This window comes from Poecilia reticulata, chromosome 16, assembly GCF_904066995.2.
Source record: "Poecilia reticulata chromosome 16, P_reticulata-male-v2, whole genome shotgun sequence".
Taxonomy (NCBI): Eukaryota; Metazoa; Chordata; class Actinopteri; order Cyprinodontiformes; family Poeciliidae; genus Poecilia; species Poecilia reticulata.
In genome coordinates, this window is record NC_088845.1 from 11,409,074 (window position 1) to 11,424,690 (window position 15,617).

General features: G+C 38.7%; 1 protein-coding gene across 8 annotated transcripts; it reads right to left on the reverse strand.

The window, feature by feature from the left end:
* Positions 1 to 1,232: 1,232 nt before the first annotated feature.
* On the reverse strand, positions 1,233 to 15,571 carry LOC103477899 (sialic acid-binding Ig-like lectin 14). 8 transcript variants are annotated; one of them, XM_081616818.1, is made up of 11 exons: positions 13,447 to 13,923; positions 11,401 to 11,727; positions 11,218 to 11,318; positions 4,416 to 5,371; positions 4,024 to 4,150; positions 3,404 to 3,784; positions 2,854 to 3,174; positions 2,063 to 2,368; positions 1,644 to 1,949; positions 1,432 to 1,540; positions 1,233 to 1,337 (listed from the first exon to the last, which is right to left on the reverse strand). In XM_081616818.1, the coding sequence occupies exons 5-11, from the start codon at positions 4,088 to 4,090 to the stop codon at positions 1,256 to 1,258; spliced, it is 1,572 nt and encodes a 523-aa protein (XP_081472944.1). In that variant the 5' UTR covers positions 4,091 to 4,150; positions 4,416 to 5,371; positions 11,218 to 11,318; positions 11,401 to 11,727; positions 13,447 to 13,923; the 3' UTR covers positions 1,233 to 1,255. The 8 variants fall into 8 exon arrangements, 7 of the variants coding, with proteins under 7 accessions (XP_081472944.1, XP_081472943.1, XP_081472941.1 ...); XR_014091373.1 differs by having other exon boundaries at positions 1,640 to 1,949; positions 4,024 to 5,371; XM_081616817.1 differs by lacking the exon at positions 13,447 to 13,923 and adding an exon at positions 14,470 to 15,571 and having other exon boundaries at positions 4,024 to 5,371.
* Between the last annotated feature and the right edge of the window lie 46 nt (positions 15,572 to 15,617).

Below are 15,617 nucleotides of genomic sequence, written 5' to 3' on the forward strand. Positions count from 1 at the left end.
TACACACAACTAAATTGCCAAACAAGAAATCTAAACTTTAAACATTTTAGGTCTGGTTTTAAGCTTTTTTGACTCAAGAAAAGGTTAATTACTAGTTCAATCGCAGTAATTATGGAAGAAAAACTTCTAACATTTTGTGTATTAAAAACATTTTTTACTCGATGATGCCATCCGCTCTCTTCTGTAGTGTGTTGGGGAAGCTGCTCATCTGCACCTCAGAGGAAGTGGTTTCATAGGCTCTAAAGAAAGACCAGTTTAGTGATGACAGATTTTATCTCAAGGCCTCATTATCTATTTTTAAGACAAGAGCCTGACGTTTAACGTCAGTCAAAGCTGTAGGTTGCCATATATGGATATATGTACTGGTAGAGGTTACTGCTAATAATAAAATATCATCAGTGATGAATAACATCTCCGTGTCCAGCCATGAAACTGTTACCAAACTAAAGAGCTCATTCAGTGACTGCTGAATCCTTGGTGCACAAAAGAGCGTTACCATATTTGTAGTTCCTCCGAAATGGTTAGAATTTATAACCATCTCTTTATTCTAAAAGTCTTTACATTTCTGCTGTTATATTTTTTCCATTTTTTTGTAAATTGTATGTTATTGTTTTCTTATGCAGAAATGTACATGCACATTTTATATTTTTTATTTTTATTCACACTGAATAAGTCACACAAACATACACACCTCAAGTTCAGAACTAATATAAAATTATCTTTAATGTATTATACTAATTTATAATAGAATAACTATTTCCTAGTGTTTATATACCATGTCAGGTAAAATTAGAAAGAAAAACCCCATTAAAATTGAAATGTAAGTTAGAAAAGATAATCTTGCGTTTTAAGGAAGATAACTTGTTTTGGCATAAATAGACATGACAATACATATTTATAGGGTATGCAAATATTCAATGATATAAATATACTTTACAAAAACTAAAAAAACAAGATAACTTCAGTAATGAAACCTAGAAGGGGGAACAAAAAATAATTACACATAAATTGGAAGATCCTAATAGTATTTTTCTTTCTAGTTGTATTTATGATATACGTATCTTATTCTTATGATAAGACAATTACTATGTCTGTATTTTTTAACAATTGTATCTTCTCCAGGAAACATACACCACCTGTTCTTTTATATTGTGTCTAAGACAGTAATGATATGAATCTAGTTTCAGCATGTAGCATCCAATTGACAGTAATCCCTGACCACAACATTTCAGTGCGGTTGTTGAACAATAACATTTTATTCTGCTGATACATTGGTTTTTTGCATGCACATGTAAGTTTGATCATCTTCAGTGGGTTCAGCCTTTTTTCTTGTGTTCCTATGAAGAAAAGGAAAACTTAGTTGCTGCAAAAGTACATCCTACTTTATGTAATTGGGCCTGGAAAACATGAAATAAACTAAATGTAACTTACCAAACGTGGTACAAGTAGATCATAGAGAAAAGATGCAGACTGAGTGTAACACCAGCAACGACCCAGGGAAGAGCTCCACCGCCACACGCACATTGTTTCACATGATTAACTGTAAAATACAGAAATACTGATGAATTGGGGTTTCTGTGGAGCACAGTTTGAATTAAATATGTCTCACGAATTAAAAAAGCTTATGAATTTAACTTACTTACAGTTCACTTTCACATGAATTTCTTCTGTCATGCTGTCATTCTGATACGTTGCTGTACAAATGTAACGTCCAGCTTCTTCTACTGTTACATTCATGACGGAAAAAAAGACATGTCCACTTTTTTCCTGCAGGTAGACGACTGTGTTGTTATGGACTTTGCTGAAAATATTGTCCTGGCAATGTGCTTTTGCTCCAGATTTAGTCCATTTAATAACTGATGGAGGAACGCTGTCCACACTGCAGGTCAGGTTCAGATCGTCTCCCTCCATGACTGTCGTTCTTCCAGAGATCTGAGGTTTTCTAACATCTGTGGAGCACAGATTAAACAAAAGGGTTAAACACTCTGTAATGAATGAATAAAACATGTGAGGCTGAAACTTAGATAATTGTATAAAATTGAGAAACAGTGATTCTACACACATTTCACTGTTACATTAATTTCTTCTCTCAGACTGTAGTTCAGGTGTTGTGCTGTGCAGATGTAAAAACCAGCGTCTTCTTCTGTCACATTAGAGATGGAAAACAAGAAAATTCTACTCGTGTCCTGATTACAGATTTCATGGCGGCCATGCACTTTGGTTAGATTGTGGCTCCGGTGTTCAGCTTGTTTTGTAGATTTACTCCAGCCGATAACTGAGGGGGGGAAACTGTCCACACTGCAGGTCAGATTCAGATCATCTCCCTCTCTAACTGTTGCTCTGCCAGAAATCTGAGGTTTTCTTACATCTGTAAAACAAAATTAAACAGAAATATTTTAGCTCTGAGTAAAGCAAACACACCAAGAACATATCAAAAGAACATTGGCCAAATTACCAACCAGTGTATAATTTATTAAAAATGCTTTGTAGAGTGTAATGTAAAAGGCATTTTGTTTAGATTTAGTCATCTAAATAAAAATATTTTTTCAGGATGATAATCTAATATTTTGCTGCACAAATGTAAAGCTTAGAAACGTTTGCTGTCACATTAGAAATACTACATAAAACACTCCTTTGGTTATTCAAGATGGGAAACTGTCAAAACTACATTCAGAATCTCCCTATACCCTTAACAGTATTCCCAGTTATTAGAATTTCCTCCCCATCAGATTTAAGTAATAAATGATTTTAAAAAAAAGCATAATATAAAAGAGGAGCATTACTGAGCAAATGTTGCTAAGTTGTATTTAAAAAGCATCTTCAATAAGAGTTAAAAGATAATAAGGTACTCACATGTCACATTCAGAGTCACAGTCTCCTCTGTAGTTATGCCATATGTGAAGCTGACCTTACAGGTCATATTGGTGTTGTGGTGATCAGCTGAAGAGTTAAAGGTCAGAGTTGAGATGTGTCTCTGTGTGAAAGCAGTCTGATTTTCAGTTTTTGAGGCAGTAATGTTTCCTTTGATGAAAGAGTCTTTCCCTCCTTTTCCTCTCCACATCCAGGTGATGTTAGGAGGAGACCCAGAGCAGAGACCAGGAGCAGTGCAGGTCAGAGTGGCCTGCTGTCCCTCAGTCAGTGGAGGAATCATCACTGAGGGCTTTTGGTTCAGACCTGATGGATACAGTTCACTGAATTAATCATCAAAAAAATGGTATCAGAGTGAGCTTGATAAGACAGATTGACTAAATATTTCCTTTATTTTGTAATACAAGATGAAATGGCAGTTTTGTCAACAATAAAGCTTCAACAATCTTACAATAATGAAAAAGATAAAATTATTCATTTGCTTCATTAAGTCTAGTAATCTGATGTGGTAATTGTATACTGGAATTTATCCTACCTGTTAAGGAGAGATTTGCTTTTGCAAGATATGTGTATGCTTCTCCTGTTTCTTTTCCCTCAACTCGGAGCTGATACCATCCAGAATCAGATTTCTTAAGATCGTTGATCATCATGCTGCAGTTCTTCTGAGTCATGTTCAGGTTCAGCAGTGACATGCGACCATTGGACTCACTCTTGCCAGAGTGAAATACTGGGTCAGAATTGTCACATTTGGCCCCAAGTGGTTCACATTTATACCAAATAATATATTTGGGTACAAAGAGAGCTGTGAAAGCACATGGTATCACAGCACAGAGTCCAACTTCTGCTCTTATTTCGCCCTCATTGAAAGTAACACAATAACCTTCATGCAGACAGAACGTTTCCCTTTGTAATGCATCTGTTAGTGAGAAAAACAAGTAAACTTTTTTTTAAATCATTTCAAACGAATGAAAAGAGATCAAAGTAATGACAGTTTATCCCTAATAAAAGCTCATTGTTAGTCATCGTCTATTTAAACTACGATGATTAAAAGACACTTTCAAATACTAATCATTACAAATTTTTATTTTAATTTCTGCACATAATACATAAACTGTATTTATTTGGTGTTTACAAATGAGAGGATTCATACATTACCAATGTACGTAGGGAAAGACATGATTAACCAGATGAAAACAAGCATCCCAGATTTGAAGCTTGACATATTCAGTCCATTCCAAACAGGTAAGAAACTTTTAGCAGGAGTTTCAGAAAAATACTGAAACTGAATCAAAAAAAAGTTCAGACATAATGTTGCGTTTAGTACAGCATTTCCACACTGGATTTTATTTTCTGACAGCATAACTACTTTGCAAAATGTTTAAGATAAGTCTTGTTGTTAGTCAATTGTGACTTTTCAGTAAATACAAATGCATATAATATTTATAAGTGTAATCATTATATTGTTCATTTCATTTCATTCAGCAAGAAAGTACTGTTTATCAATCTAATGTGGGGTAAAGCATTGCATTAGTCAAAGTTTTATTTACCTTTGTTTCGTCTTCAGTGAATCTCTTCAACGAAGAGATTCAGCTGCTCTCTTGTCTTCTTCCTATATTTCTTCCTGTTTCTGCACCATTAAGAATGGGGAAGTTGGTTTGTAAGTATGTTGTTGCTTTGCACTTTTTCTGTGGCTAAGGCTACTTAGCAAATTTTATAACGTTGTTGTTATGCGTTTAAATTCACAGACATTATTGAACTTAGTGGTCTAACATTTGCATTTAGCTTCTTATTTGAGGTAGAAATCTATAAATGAATATTTGAGGAATCATGCAAGTTTGATCGTTCTCAGTGGACTTTGCATTTTTTTTTCTTGTGTTCCTTTGAAGAAAAGAAAAACATTGTTATTGCAAATATACAGCCTATATAGAATAATTGGGCCTGGGAACACAAAATCAACATAATGTGATTTACCCATTGGGCCACATGAAGATCAGCTTCACTTTTGTCAGACTGCCCCCGGGAAGCTGTGGCTACAATGTATTTATGAATGGATGAGTGAGTGAAGTGTGTGTGGAACACTTTTGGACCATCTGGACTACAGGCCATTTACCATTTCTAAGCACACAACTGCAAAGATGTCCACTCCACTTTAAGTAAAGGATCATTGCAAAATAGAGTGTTGAGTCCTCTGCTGCTCATTGTGTTTTCTCATGATTGTTCAGCAGCAATTGCAGGTAATCAAGCTGGACTGGGATTTCTGACAGCAACATAATTGTCTGTCTCATTACCTTTCTGCAGATCTGAGGAACATTGGGATTTTCTTTTTCTTTGCCTTACCTCATAGGTTTTGCGTTCTCTCACAATAATGCACGAATCAGTTTGTGTGGCACAATCGAATACTGTAAGCCTTTTTTTCGTGGTCACCATACTTTCTAAGGCTTTCGTGAGGTTTTTCCATGTACGTTAATATCTTGTTGTGAAATATCAGACGTTTTATATATTCCTATGATATAAACAGAAACTTTCCGTAAAAAGAAAAGAAATAAAAAAGAATACATCCAAACTATTTGGACTATTTCTGAGTTATTATTACAAGGTAATAACTGACTGTTTTGATTGTATCTCTTGAGTTGATAGTCTGATTGGTTTAAAGGGCCGTTTTCATGTACAGTTCCATCTCAGCCTTACACAAACAGACTTAAACATGCAGTGAATAAATTGATTTTCAATCAATTTTATTGCACCAAAGAGTTCATTTTCACCCAGTCTCTTTATCTGAAATTTTAAATGGACATTTGTGACTGTATGCAAAATTAGATTGCTGCTGTTACAGGTGCCCAATACAGTGGTCACGATTCACTAGTCGATCTGAGGGAGGTTATGAGTTGATCTCGGCAGTAGCGTCTTCTGGTGACAAAAAACTGAACTCCGCCAGGAGGCTGAGACGATCTCTTCTTCCACACAAATCAAAATAATCACTAAGATCCTAAATGTTTTTAAAAGACAACCGCTTTTTTCCGGCTTCACAGCGCGGCTGTGAAGTTTTGCTTCCTGCTCCGGAAAAAAGCGGTTGATCATCAATTGACATTTCACCATTTTTAAAGCAGGTGAACCACGAGTAAACTTGAGCTTGACACATAGCGTCATCCTTGCGGTCTTTAACATTTGAACGGTTTCCGATGCTTTTTTCCCGAGCAGGAAGCAAAGCTTCAGCCACGCGCTGATTATAGAATTTCTTCATGAAGAAAAACGACGGCTGGAAAAAACGGCTCTTACAAGAAAATTCACTGCGGGTAGATGAAACCTTCCACATCAATGCCGCTTGGCACACTGATTGAGAAGGCGTGGTTGAACAAATACCTAGAGGCAGAATCGTGTACTACGAAAACTGTGCGTGCAGCAGCGTCATTCTGGAAACTTTTGGGTACCCCCTCGTATTTGGCTGTGGCTCCTTTCCTTGTTACCTCATCGAGGTTGCCATTTGCTTGTGGTATTCCCAGGTACTTGTAACTGTCCTCTATGTCTGCTATTGTTCCTTCTGGGAGTGAGACCCCTTCTGTGTGGATGACCTTCCCTCTCTTTGTAATCATCCGCCACACTTCTCTAGTCCGAATGACATCCCAATGTCAGTGCTGTAGGTCCTGGTGGGGCAGATCAGTGAGTCAATGTCTCGCTCGCTCTTGGCGTACAGCTTGATGCCATCCATGTAGAGGAGGAGATTTTTGGTGGCTGCATTCTTGAGTCGATGTCCGTGGCCAGTCTGGTTGAAGTTTGGAGCCATCCCGTTCTTCCAAACAGCGATGGTGCTCAGAGGGGCTTTCCTCCCCCATTGCTCCTTCCCACCTGCCTCACCCGGAGAGCCAGGCCGCCGCTGCTGGGACCTCTGTCCTTGGAGCGCCTGCTCCTTCGTCCAAAGAGGCGCAGGCGATTCTTCTTTGTGCCTGTGTCCTTGAGCTACAGGCGCGCCACCTGTAGTTCTGTATGTTTTTCTTTTTTTTGCCACCATTCGGATCACAGAAACGTGGGTGGGCATCTGCCTGCGCCTGCTTACCAGCAGGTATCCGGAGGTCCATATGGTGGCTAGGGTGAGCCACATCTCCATGAGGCCCTTTTTTATATTTTCCGGTGGCTCACCCCGTGCAGCACTAGCTGCCTGTCGAGGACCTCCCTTACTGGCAAGTATGGGAATTGCAAGGAGCCGGCCTTTGCCCACAGGTCCACAGCAGCGCTACACTCCCACAGAAGGTGCCTAACCAACTCCGGGTCGGGGGCAGATGTCGCGGGAGTGCATGACGGCTCTGACTGGGAGGATCCCATTAGCCACCATCCTGGAGTCTGTTTGGAAGGACGGGATGGCTCGCGTTGATGATTTGGCTGGGGGGATTCAGACCTATGCAGAACAGCAGTGGGGGCAGAGAGTTTCCTGGAAAGAATTATGATTCTTTCCAGAGTTTTTGATTTCTGCCCCATTTGATTAACACTTGTGCAAGTGGTTTGCAGTTGCAGGTATTTATTTTTATTTTTTAATTTTTTAATATATATACTGCAAACTGCACAATTGGTTTGCAGTTGCAGTTTTTATCCATCCATCCATTTCCTTACACCCTTGTCCCTTAGTGGGGTTGGGAAGGGGTGCTGGTGCCTATCTCCAGCTAACGTTCCGGGCGAGAGGCGGGGTTCACCCTGGACAGGTCGCCAGTCTGTCACAGGGCAGTTTTTTATTTATTCCATCCATCCATTTTCTTAACACCCTTGTCCCTTAGTGGGGTCGGGAGGGTTGCTGGTGCCTATCTCCAGCTAACGTTCCGGGCGAGAGGCGGGGTACACCCTGGACAGGTCGCCAGTCTGTCGTAGGGCAGTTTTTTATTTATTTATTTTATTTTTTTTAATATATACTGCAAACCACTTTCACAATTGGTTTGCAGTTGCAGTTTTGTTTTTTTATTTATATATAACGCAAACTGCAAACCACAAGTGTCCACTGCTGTTCTGCATCTGAACCCCCTCAGCCAAATCACCAACAAGACTGGCTACGGATACCGACTCAAGAATGGGGCCACCATTAATGTTACCCTGACCCTCCTCTACATGGATGACATTAAGCTGTACGCCAAGAGCGAGCGAGACATCGACTCACTAATACACACCACCAGGATCTACAGCACTGACATTGGGATGTTATTCGGACTAGAGAAGAGTGGTCGGATGGAGGGAAGGTCATCCACACAGAAGGGGTCTCACTCCCTGCAGGAACAATAGCAGACATTGAAGATAGTTACAATTACCTGGGAATACCACAAGCAAATGGCAACCTCGATGAGGTCACAAGAAAAGGAGTCACAGCCAAATACCTCCAACGAATAAGGCAAGTCCTGAGAAGCCAGCTCAATGGCAAGAACAAGATCAGTGCAATAAACAGCTACGCCTTACCCATAATCAGAGACCCTGTAGGAATAGCTAGTTGGCCAAAGGAGGAGATAAACACCACAGATGTTAACCCTACCAGGACGAAGCCCGCTGTGGAGCGGGCAAGCACGTGACACATTTATAAGGCTTCGTAATAACACAGACGGCATACCGAGTGTTCATTTCACCTCTGGTGGACAGTACGGACTTCAAACTTTATAAAAGTGGTGTTTTTATATTGGTTTTGTGGTTATTTACTTGAAAATAAAGCCAAGAATATGATCAATCATTTCCGCCTTACTGTGTGGGTGTCTAGCTGTACCACATTTCGACACAACCAATGAAAATGTGTTGACGGTCTGTTGCTAGGTAGAACGGAGACACGTGGGGACAAACGAGGGGGGGAGGGGGATTTGGATACGGCAAGAGACTAGGGAGAATTGATGCTGTGGATTTTACTAAGACTGTTTCGATAGGTTTTTTATACAGTAAGTATGTTATTTAGAGTTTGTGGTGTGTGTAGTGTTAGCAGTAGTTTTGCTAGCGATCGCTGCATGGCTTCGTAGCGAGCTCTGACGCACTGAGAAGAGAAAGACTGCACGCTGGAATGGCCATTTAGACCTTGGCCTATAAGGGTTAAGACTCTTAAACTACTAACCATGCTCCACCCCAAATCCAGCATTCTGACTAAGGCAGGTGATTTCTTGAGTTTTCTAAATTGAGGGAAGCAAACCTTTTTGGAATCCTTTACTGTGGCGATTTAAAATAAAACCTATTGGGCGTATGTACAGTAAAAAGAGGAGTGGGCCCAAAACTGAACCTTGCGGAACCCAAGCAGAGCAACAAGGTCCCAGAATACTGAAATATTAAAACTGTACAATTCATGTTTAAGGTCAGAAATCAGCAACTTCCACCCAATATACAGAAAATGTTTTGTGACAGAGGGAAGTTATAATTTAAGAGGTGATGGACATTTTAAAAAACAATGTATTAGAACAACCATTCAGAGTTTTTGTTTATCGGTGCGTGGAGTAGATGTATAGAATGGATTGAATGATGAGTTCAAAAAAGTAGAAATTTAAACCAGCTTAAAAAACTGATTAAAAAGGAGCTTATTGCAAAATGTTCTATAAGATGACTGTTTTAAAGTCTGTAAATACTGTACTATTGATGATATAAATACTTTTTAAATAATGGGACATCTTTAAATGTCATGTAAAATGGAAACAAGTTGTCTCGTTTTGATGTTTTGACAGTTAATTGATTATAAATTGATAAGTATGAAAGGGGCAGGACATTATAAGATGGTACATCTTCTACCTGCTCCTTTTCAAACAGAAAATATAAAATTTGCTTGTCACTTGGGCATAATAATTTAATTTTACCTCTTATTTCTGTAGTCTGTTTCATTCTATTTTATTAAATTTTTTTCTTTCTTGATTGTCTTTTCTGTCTGTTAGAAATAAAAATAAATACATACATAAATAATTAGCTGGCCAAAGGAGGAGATGAACACCACGGATGTTAAGACTCAGAAGCTACTAACCATGCATGGAGGGTCCCACCCCAAATCCAGCACCCCGTGACTAGCCGCAAGGAAAGAGGCAGAGGACTAGTGAGTATGAGAGCCACTGTCCAGGATGAAACATCCAAGATCCATAAATACACCAAAGACAAGGTCTCAACAGACAATGTGCTCAATAAATGTCTCAGACAACGGGGAACAGAGGATGAGGTGCTGGAGGTACCATCACGGGAGGACAAGCCCCTACATGGGATGTACCACCGACAATTAACTGAAGTGGCTGATATCAGGAAATCCGACCAATGGCTGGAAAAAGCTGGACTCAAGGACAGCACAGAGGCACTCATCCTGGCTGCACAGGAACAGGCCCTAAACACCAGAGCAATAGAGGCTCAGATCTACCACACCAGACAAGACCCAAGGTGTAGGTTGTGCAAGGAGGCCCCTGAGACAGTCCAGCACATAACAGCAGGGTGCAAGATGCTGGCAGGGAAAGCGTACATGGAATGACATAACCAAGTGGCGGGCATAGTGTACAGGAACATCTGCAGAATATGGACTGGAAGATCAAAGTGGGGAACACCCCCAAAGGTGGTGGAGAATAACCGAGCTAAGATCCTGTAGGACTTCCAGATCCAGACAGACAAAATGGTAATGACGAACCAACCGGAGGCTTGTGGTGGTGGATAAACAACAGAGGAAAGCCGTTGTGGTGGATGTAGCAGTACCATGTGACTACAACATCAGGAAAAAGGAGCACGAGAAACCGGAGAAATACCAGGGCCTCAGAGAGGAACTGGAAAAGGCCTGAAAGGTGAAGACCACAGTACCATACTATCCCATACCAACTTTATTTATGAAGCACTTTATACACCGATAAATTGATTAAAAACAAAAGAAAACTGACCAGCAGTAGAAGGGTTAAGAACACGATAGAACCGAGCTGCAGTGCATGCTTTAGCTTTAGCACAGAGAGCGTTATCTCAAATAAAACAGACATATGGCCTGAAAATAATGAGTCACCAATCACTAAATTACAAACTGGTAGACCATAAGATAAAACTAGAACAAGACTGTGAAAATTATTGACCATGCTCATGGATAGCACCAGTCAGACTTCACAAAATTAAAAGAATCGGTTACATTAAGAAATGACTGAGCCATAGGTGAAGTAGGACGACAGACATGAATATTAAAATCACCAACAATGAGAACTCTGTCATACCTTGGCATGGTATCAGCCAGGAAATCAGAAAAGTCATTTATAAAGTTTTTGTTGTACTTCGGTGGCCGATAGACCGCTGCACACAGCACAGTGTGAGAGCTGCCGAGTTCAAATAGGCTGATCTCAAAGCTACTAAACGAGGCCAGAGGCAACTGTTTACAAGTAAAACTGCTTTTAAAAACAGTCACTATACCTCCACCGGACCCTGACATCCTTGGAGCATTAAAATAGCCGCAGTTCCATGGTACAAGTTCATTAAAAATGCTGGAGTCACCAAACCACTTGTCCATGATTCTGTTAATAAAACATCCAATCAATAAGAGGAAAAGAAATCCCTAATGACGTAAGTTTTATTTGTCAGCGACCTGGCATTTACCAAACTGATCCTGGCAGAAATCGGCGGGTCTACACCATCAGGTGGCATCCGGTGCTCCCGGCAAAGAGGCCGCAGGTTGCTAGGATTCACCCTGTGTCTACAGGACCGAGGAGCGCAGGGACCTGTGGTAGTCTAGCCTGTGGTCATCTGGGCCCTCGGGGCAGTCACCCCCAAACCGGAGCAGTGGCTAAAACAGATCCCAGGAACAGCATCAGACATCTCAGTCCGGAAATGTCAGGTTCTAGGCACAGCCAAGATACTGCGCAGAACCTTCAAGCTCCCAGGCCTCTGGTAGAGGACCCGAGCTCAGAGGATGAAAGAGTCCACCTGCGGAAGCGTGAGAAGGGAATTTATTTAAATATGAATAAATATATATACACATTTTCTGAGTATCTCCAAGTACGTTTGATTTTAACTAGCATTTCACCTAGCAGTAAACTACATTATTTTTTTCTTATGTGCACAACTATCAAACGTTTCCCAAATACAATGTGACACCAACACTGAAACTGTGAGTTTCTGTAACAGTATACTGTATGTTGAGTGAAATAACATAAACATACAATATTTAGGGCTCTCTAACAAGCACCCTAATGCTAGCTTACATCCCATAACTATTTCTAGCATTTGCAATGCTGCAGCCACAAATTCCAAGATGATTACTTCAGATCAACACAAAGTGCTGCATAACTGTAAAGTGTAAGGAAAATAATTTGCAAACTTTCTACCTTTTGATAACATTTTAAAACTTAGAAATCTGACTCGTTATCAAATTTCTGGGCCTCGTCAGAGAACTTAGGAACAGGAAATTTAACAAGGCAAGTGATATCAGATCTGAACCTGTCCGAACAATATCAGATGGTACATAGGGTGCTCACAGAAAGAAACATTTTAAGTCTGCTTTTAAAGCAGGTGTTTCTGTTTTTTAATAGAATTCCTTTAACTCAAGAATTAAAGCCAGTTCTAAGAGTTTAAGATTAATGGTGTTTTTTTATCTAATTTCTGCCTTTGCAATGATTCTGCTTAAACATCTCTTATACTTGGTATCACAAAACATTAGGCAATATCAAGATCGAATAATGGTAATATTAGCCTAAATGCAGCCAGTGGCATGTGGGCTATAACTAGCATGTTGTCTTACATTGACTTCCTCCATTCAGTGTGCTAAACATGGTTAATAAAAAAAACAAAATAGCTAAAAAGCTTATTTTAGGAAAAAGCCTACTTTTAATGTGGGCAATAGTTACATTAGAAATGTGTGTGCTCTGCTTTTTGATATTTATTTTTGCAAAAGAAAAAATCTGAAGTTCACTTCGTGGCACTTGGTTACCAGTAAACACACTCATCTCTTAACAGATTTAATAACAAATATTGTTTTTGTTCAAAAAACATATTTCTTCTGCTCTTTTGAAATACCACTTATTTTATACATGTTAACAATTGTGTAGTTGGTGATTTTTTCAGAAAAAGTAGTTCTTTTTGTCATTAGTGGTAGATATAAAACATAAATTCAACACAAAAGCAAAAATCTCGATTTAGACTTTGTGGCAGTTCGTTACCAGAAAAAAACCTACTTATCTCTTAACAGAAAATTAATAATAAGAGTTTATAAAACATACGCTCTTTCAAAATACTGCTTATCATCTTAGATACAAGAAATCTATTGTTGGTACATTTTGAAAAAGTGAAAATCAAATGTTTACTTTGTGGAATTTGGTTACCAGAAAACGCGATCATCTCTTAGCAACAGATTAACAGCTTAGCAACAAAAATTCTTATTGATAAAAAATATGTTTTTTTTGCTCTTTTGATATACCACTTATTTTACGCTAACAAGAATTGTGCAGTGGGTGAATTTTGCAGAAAAGTTTTTTTTTTTTTTTGTCATTAATGGCAAATATATCAAAAACACATTCGACACAAAAGTACATATCTCGATTTATACTTCGTGGCAGTTCGTTACCAGAAAAAAACCCACTTATTTCTTAAAACCAAATTAATAACATGTAGTTTATAAAACAAAAGCTCTTTCGAAATAACGCTTACCTGATTAGATACAAGACATTTACCGTTGGCAAATTACACTAAAGTAAAAATCTGAAGTTCACTTCGTTGCTCTTAGTTACCAGTAAACACACTGATCTCTTAGCAACAGATTTGCAACAAAAATTGTTATTGTTCAAAAAACATAGGATTTCTTCTGCTCTCTCTCAGACGTTTACTTTATGGAACTTGGTTACCAGAAAACGCGATCATCTCTAAGCAACAGATAGCAACAAAAATTCTTATTGATAAAAAATGTTTCTCCCGCTCTTTTGAAATACCACTTATTTTACACTAACAAGAATTGTGCAGTTGGTCAATTTTGCAGAAAAGTAATTTTTTTGGTCATTAATGGAAAATATACTAAACACACATTGACACAAAAGTAAAAATCTCGATTTATACTTCGTGGCAGTTCGTTACCAGAAAAAACCCCACTTATCTCTTAAAATCAAATTAATAACACGCAGTTTATAAAACAAAAGCTCTTTCGAAATAACGCTTACCTGTTTAGATACAAGACATTTACCGTTGGAAAATAACGCTAAAGTAAAAATCTGAAGTTCTCTTCGTGGCTCTTGGTTACCAGTAAACACACTGATCTCGTAGCAACAGATTTGCAACAAAAATTGTTATCGTTCAAAAAACATAGGATTTCTTCTGCTCTCTCTCAGACGTTTATTTTATGGAACTCTGTGGAACTTGGTTACCAGAAAACGCGATCATCTCTAAGCAACAGATTAACAGCATAGCAACCAAAATTGTTATTGATAAAAAAATGTTTCTCCCGCTCTTTTGAAATACCACTTATTTCACACCAACAAGAATTGTGCAGTTGGTCAATTTTGCAGAAAAGGAATTTTTTTGGTCATTAATGGAAAATATACTAAACACACATTCAACACAAAAGTAAAAATCTCAATTTATACTTCGTGGCAGTTCGTTACCAGAAAAACCCCGCTTATCTCTTAAAACCAAATTAATAAGTAGTTTATAAAACAAAAGCTCTTTCGAAATAATGCTTACCTGATTAGATACAAGACATTTACCGTTGGAAAATTATGCTAAAGTAAAAATCTGAAGTTCTCTTCGTGGCTCTTGGTTACCAGTAAACACACTCATCTCTTAGCAACAAAAATGGTTATTGTTCAAAAAACATAACATTTGTTCTGCTCTTTTGAATTGGAGTGGAGCGGCAAAGTGAGAAGGATGGAAAAAAGGGAGCAAGGAAAAGCCAAAAACTGGACACATTTTGTTTGTCGTCTTGGAGATGAAGCGGAGTTTTTTGTTGGCAGCGATTCAGACCCGCCAAAACTGCCAGCCCAGCCAGGGAGCCAGAGTTAGTTGCAGGTAGCAACTCTAATGTTAATCACAATGTGTGAGTTAACTGATTATAAACTGTACCAGCCCCAAGGTTTATAGTTAAGGTTTACATTGGAGCCGCCTGGGAGAGCGGCGCGCGTGATCCGCACCGAGTTGCAAAGATCCAGAGATGCACGAGGCGCTGCGACACGCTGCGCATGCGGCGGCGTCAGCTCGTGCCGCTGCGTGTCCGCTTCAACGCGCACAATGAACCGAGCTCCGTGCTCAAGATAAATTAAAACAAATTCAATAATTTCCATTGGCATGATTTATCACTTCTCTTTTTATTTCTCTTTCTTCCTACAAAAAAACTGTATGATAAAAGCTTTCAGGTTGGTGCTTTGGTCTCAGCTAAACCTTTTTTTGAAGGACATTTTTATTTACAAAGATTTCAAAATTCATTTTATTTGTCGTTTTGTTTATTTATTTTGGATATTTGAAATGCCTTCCAGTTGCAGTGCTAAATGTTCATTATAATTTTAAGTTTACTGATCTTTCAGATTGTGTTCTTGCATTATAATTTTCCCATTAACATTTATCACTTAAAAATGGTCTAAAAACAAAAATAATATTGTTTATCAAAAATCAAAATTTGTTATTGTGACAGGTCTACACACATATGATTTATAGTGTAGTTAGTTTATTGCCATGGGTGGCATAGTTACTATGAAAGAGTAATTTGATCACTCAATGAAAAATTCATCCATCAGCTAGAAAATGTGCATCCCTTCCCTCCAAATAGGGCAATTGAAATATATTTGATTTCAATTGCCCAACCTCAAAGAGGAACAGGGTAAAGGTTACAAATAAAT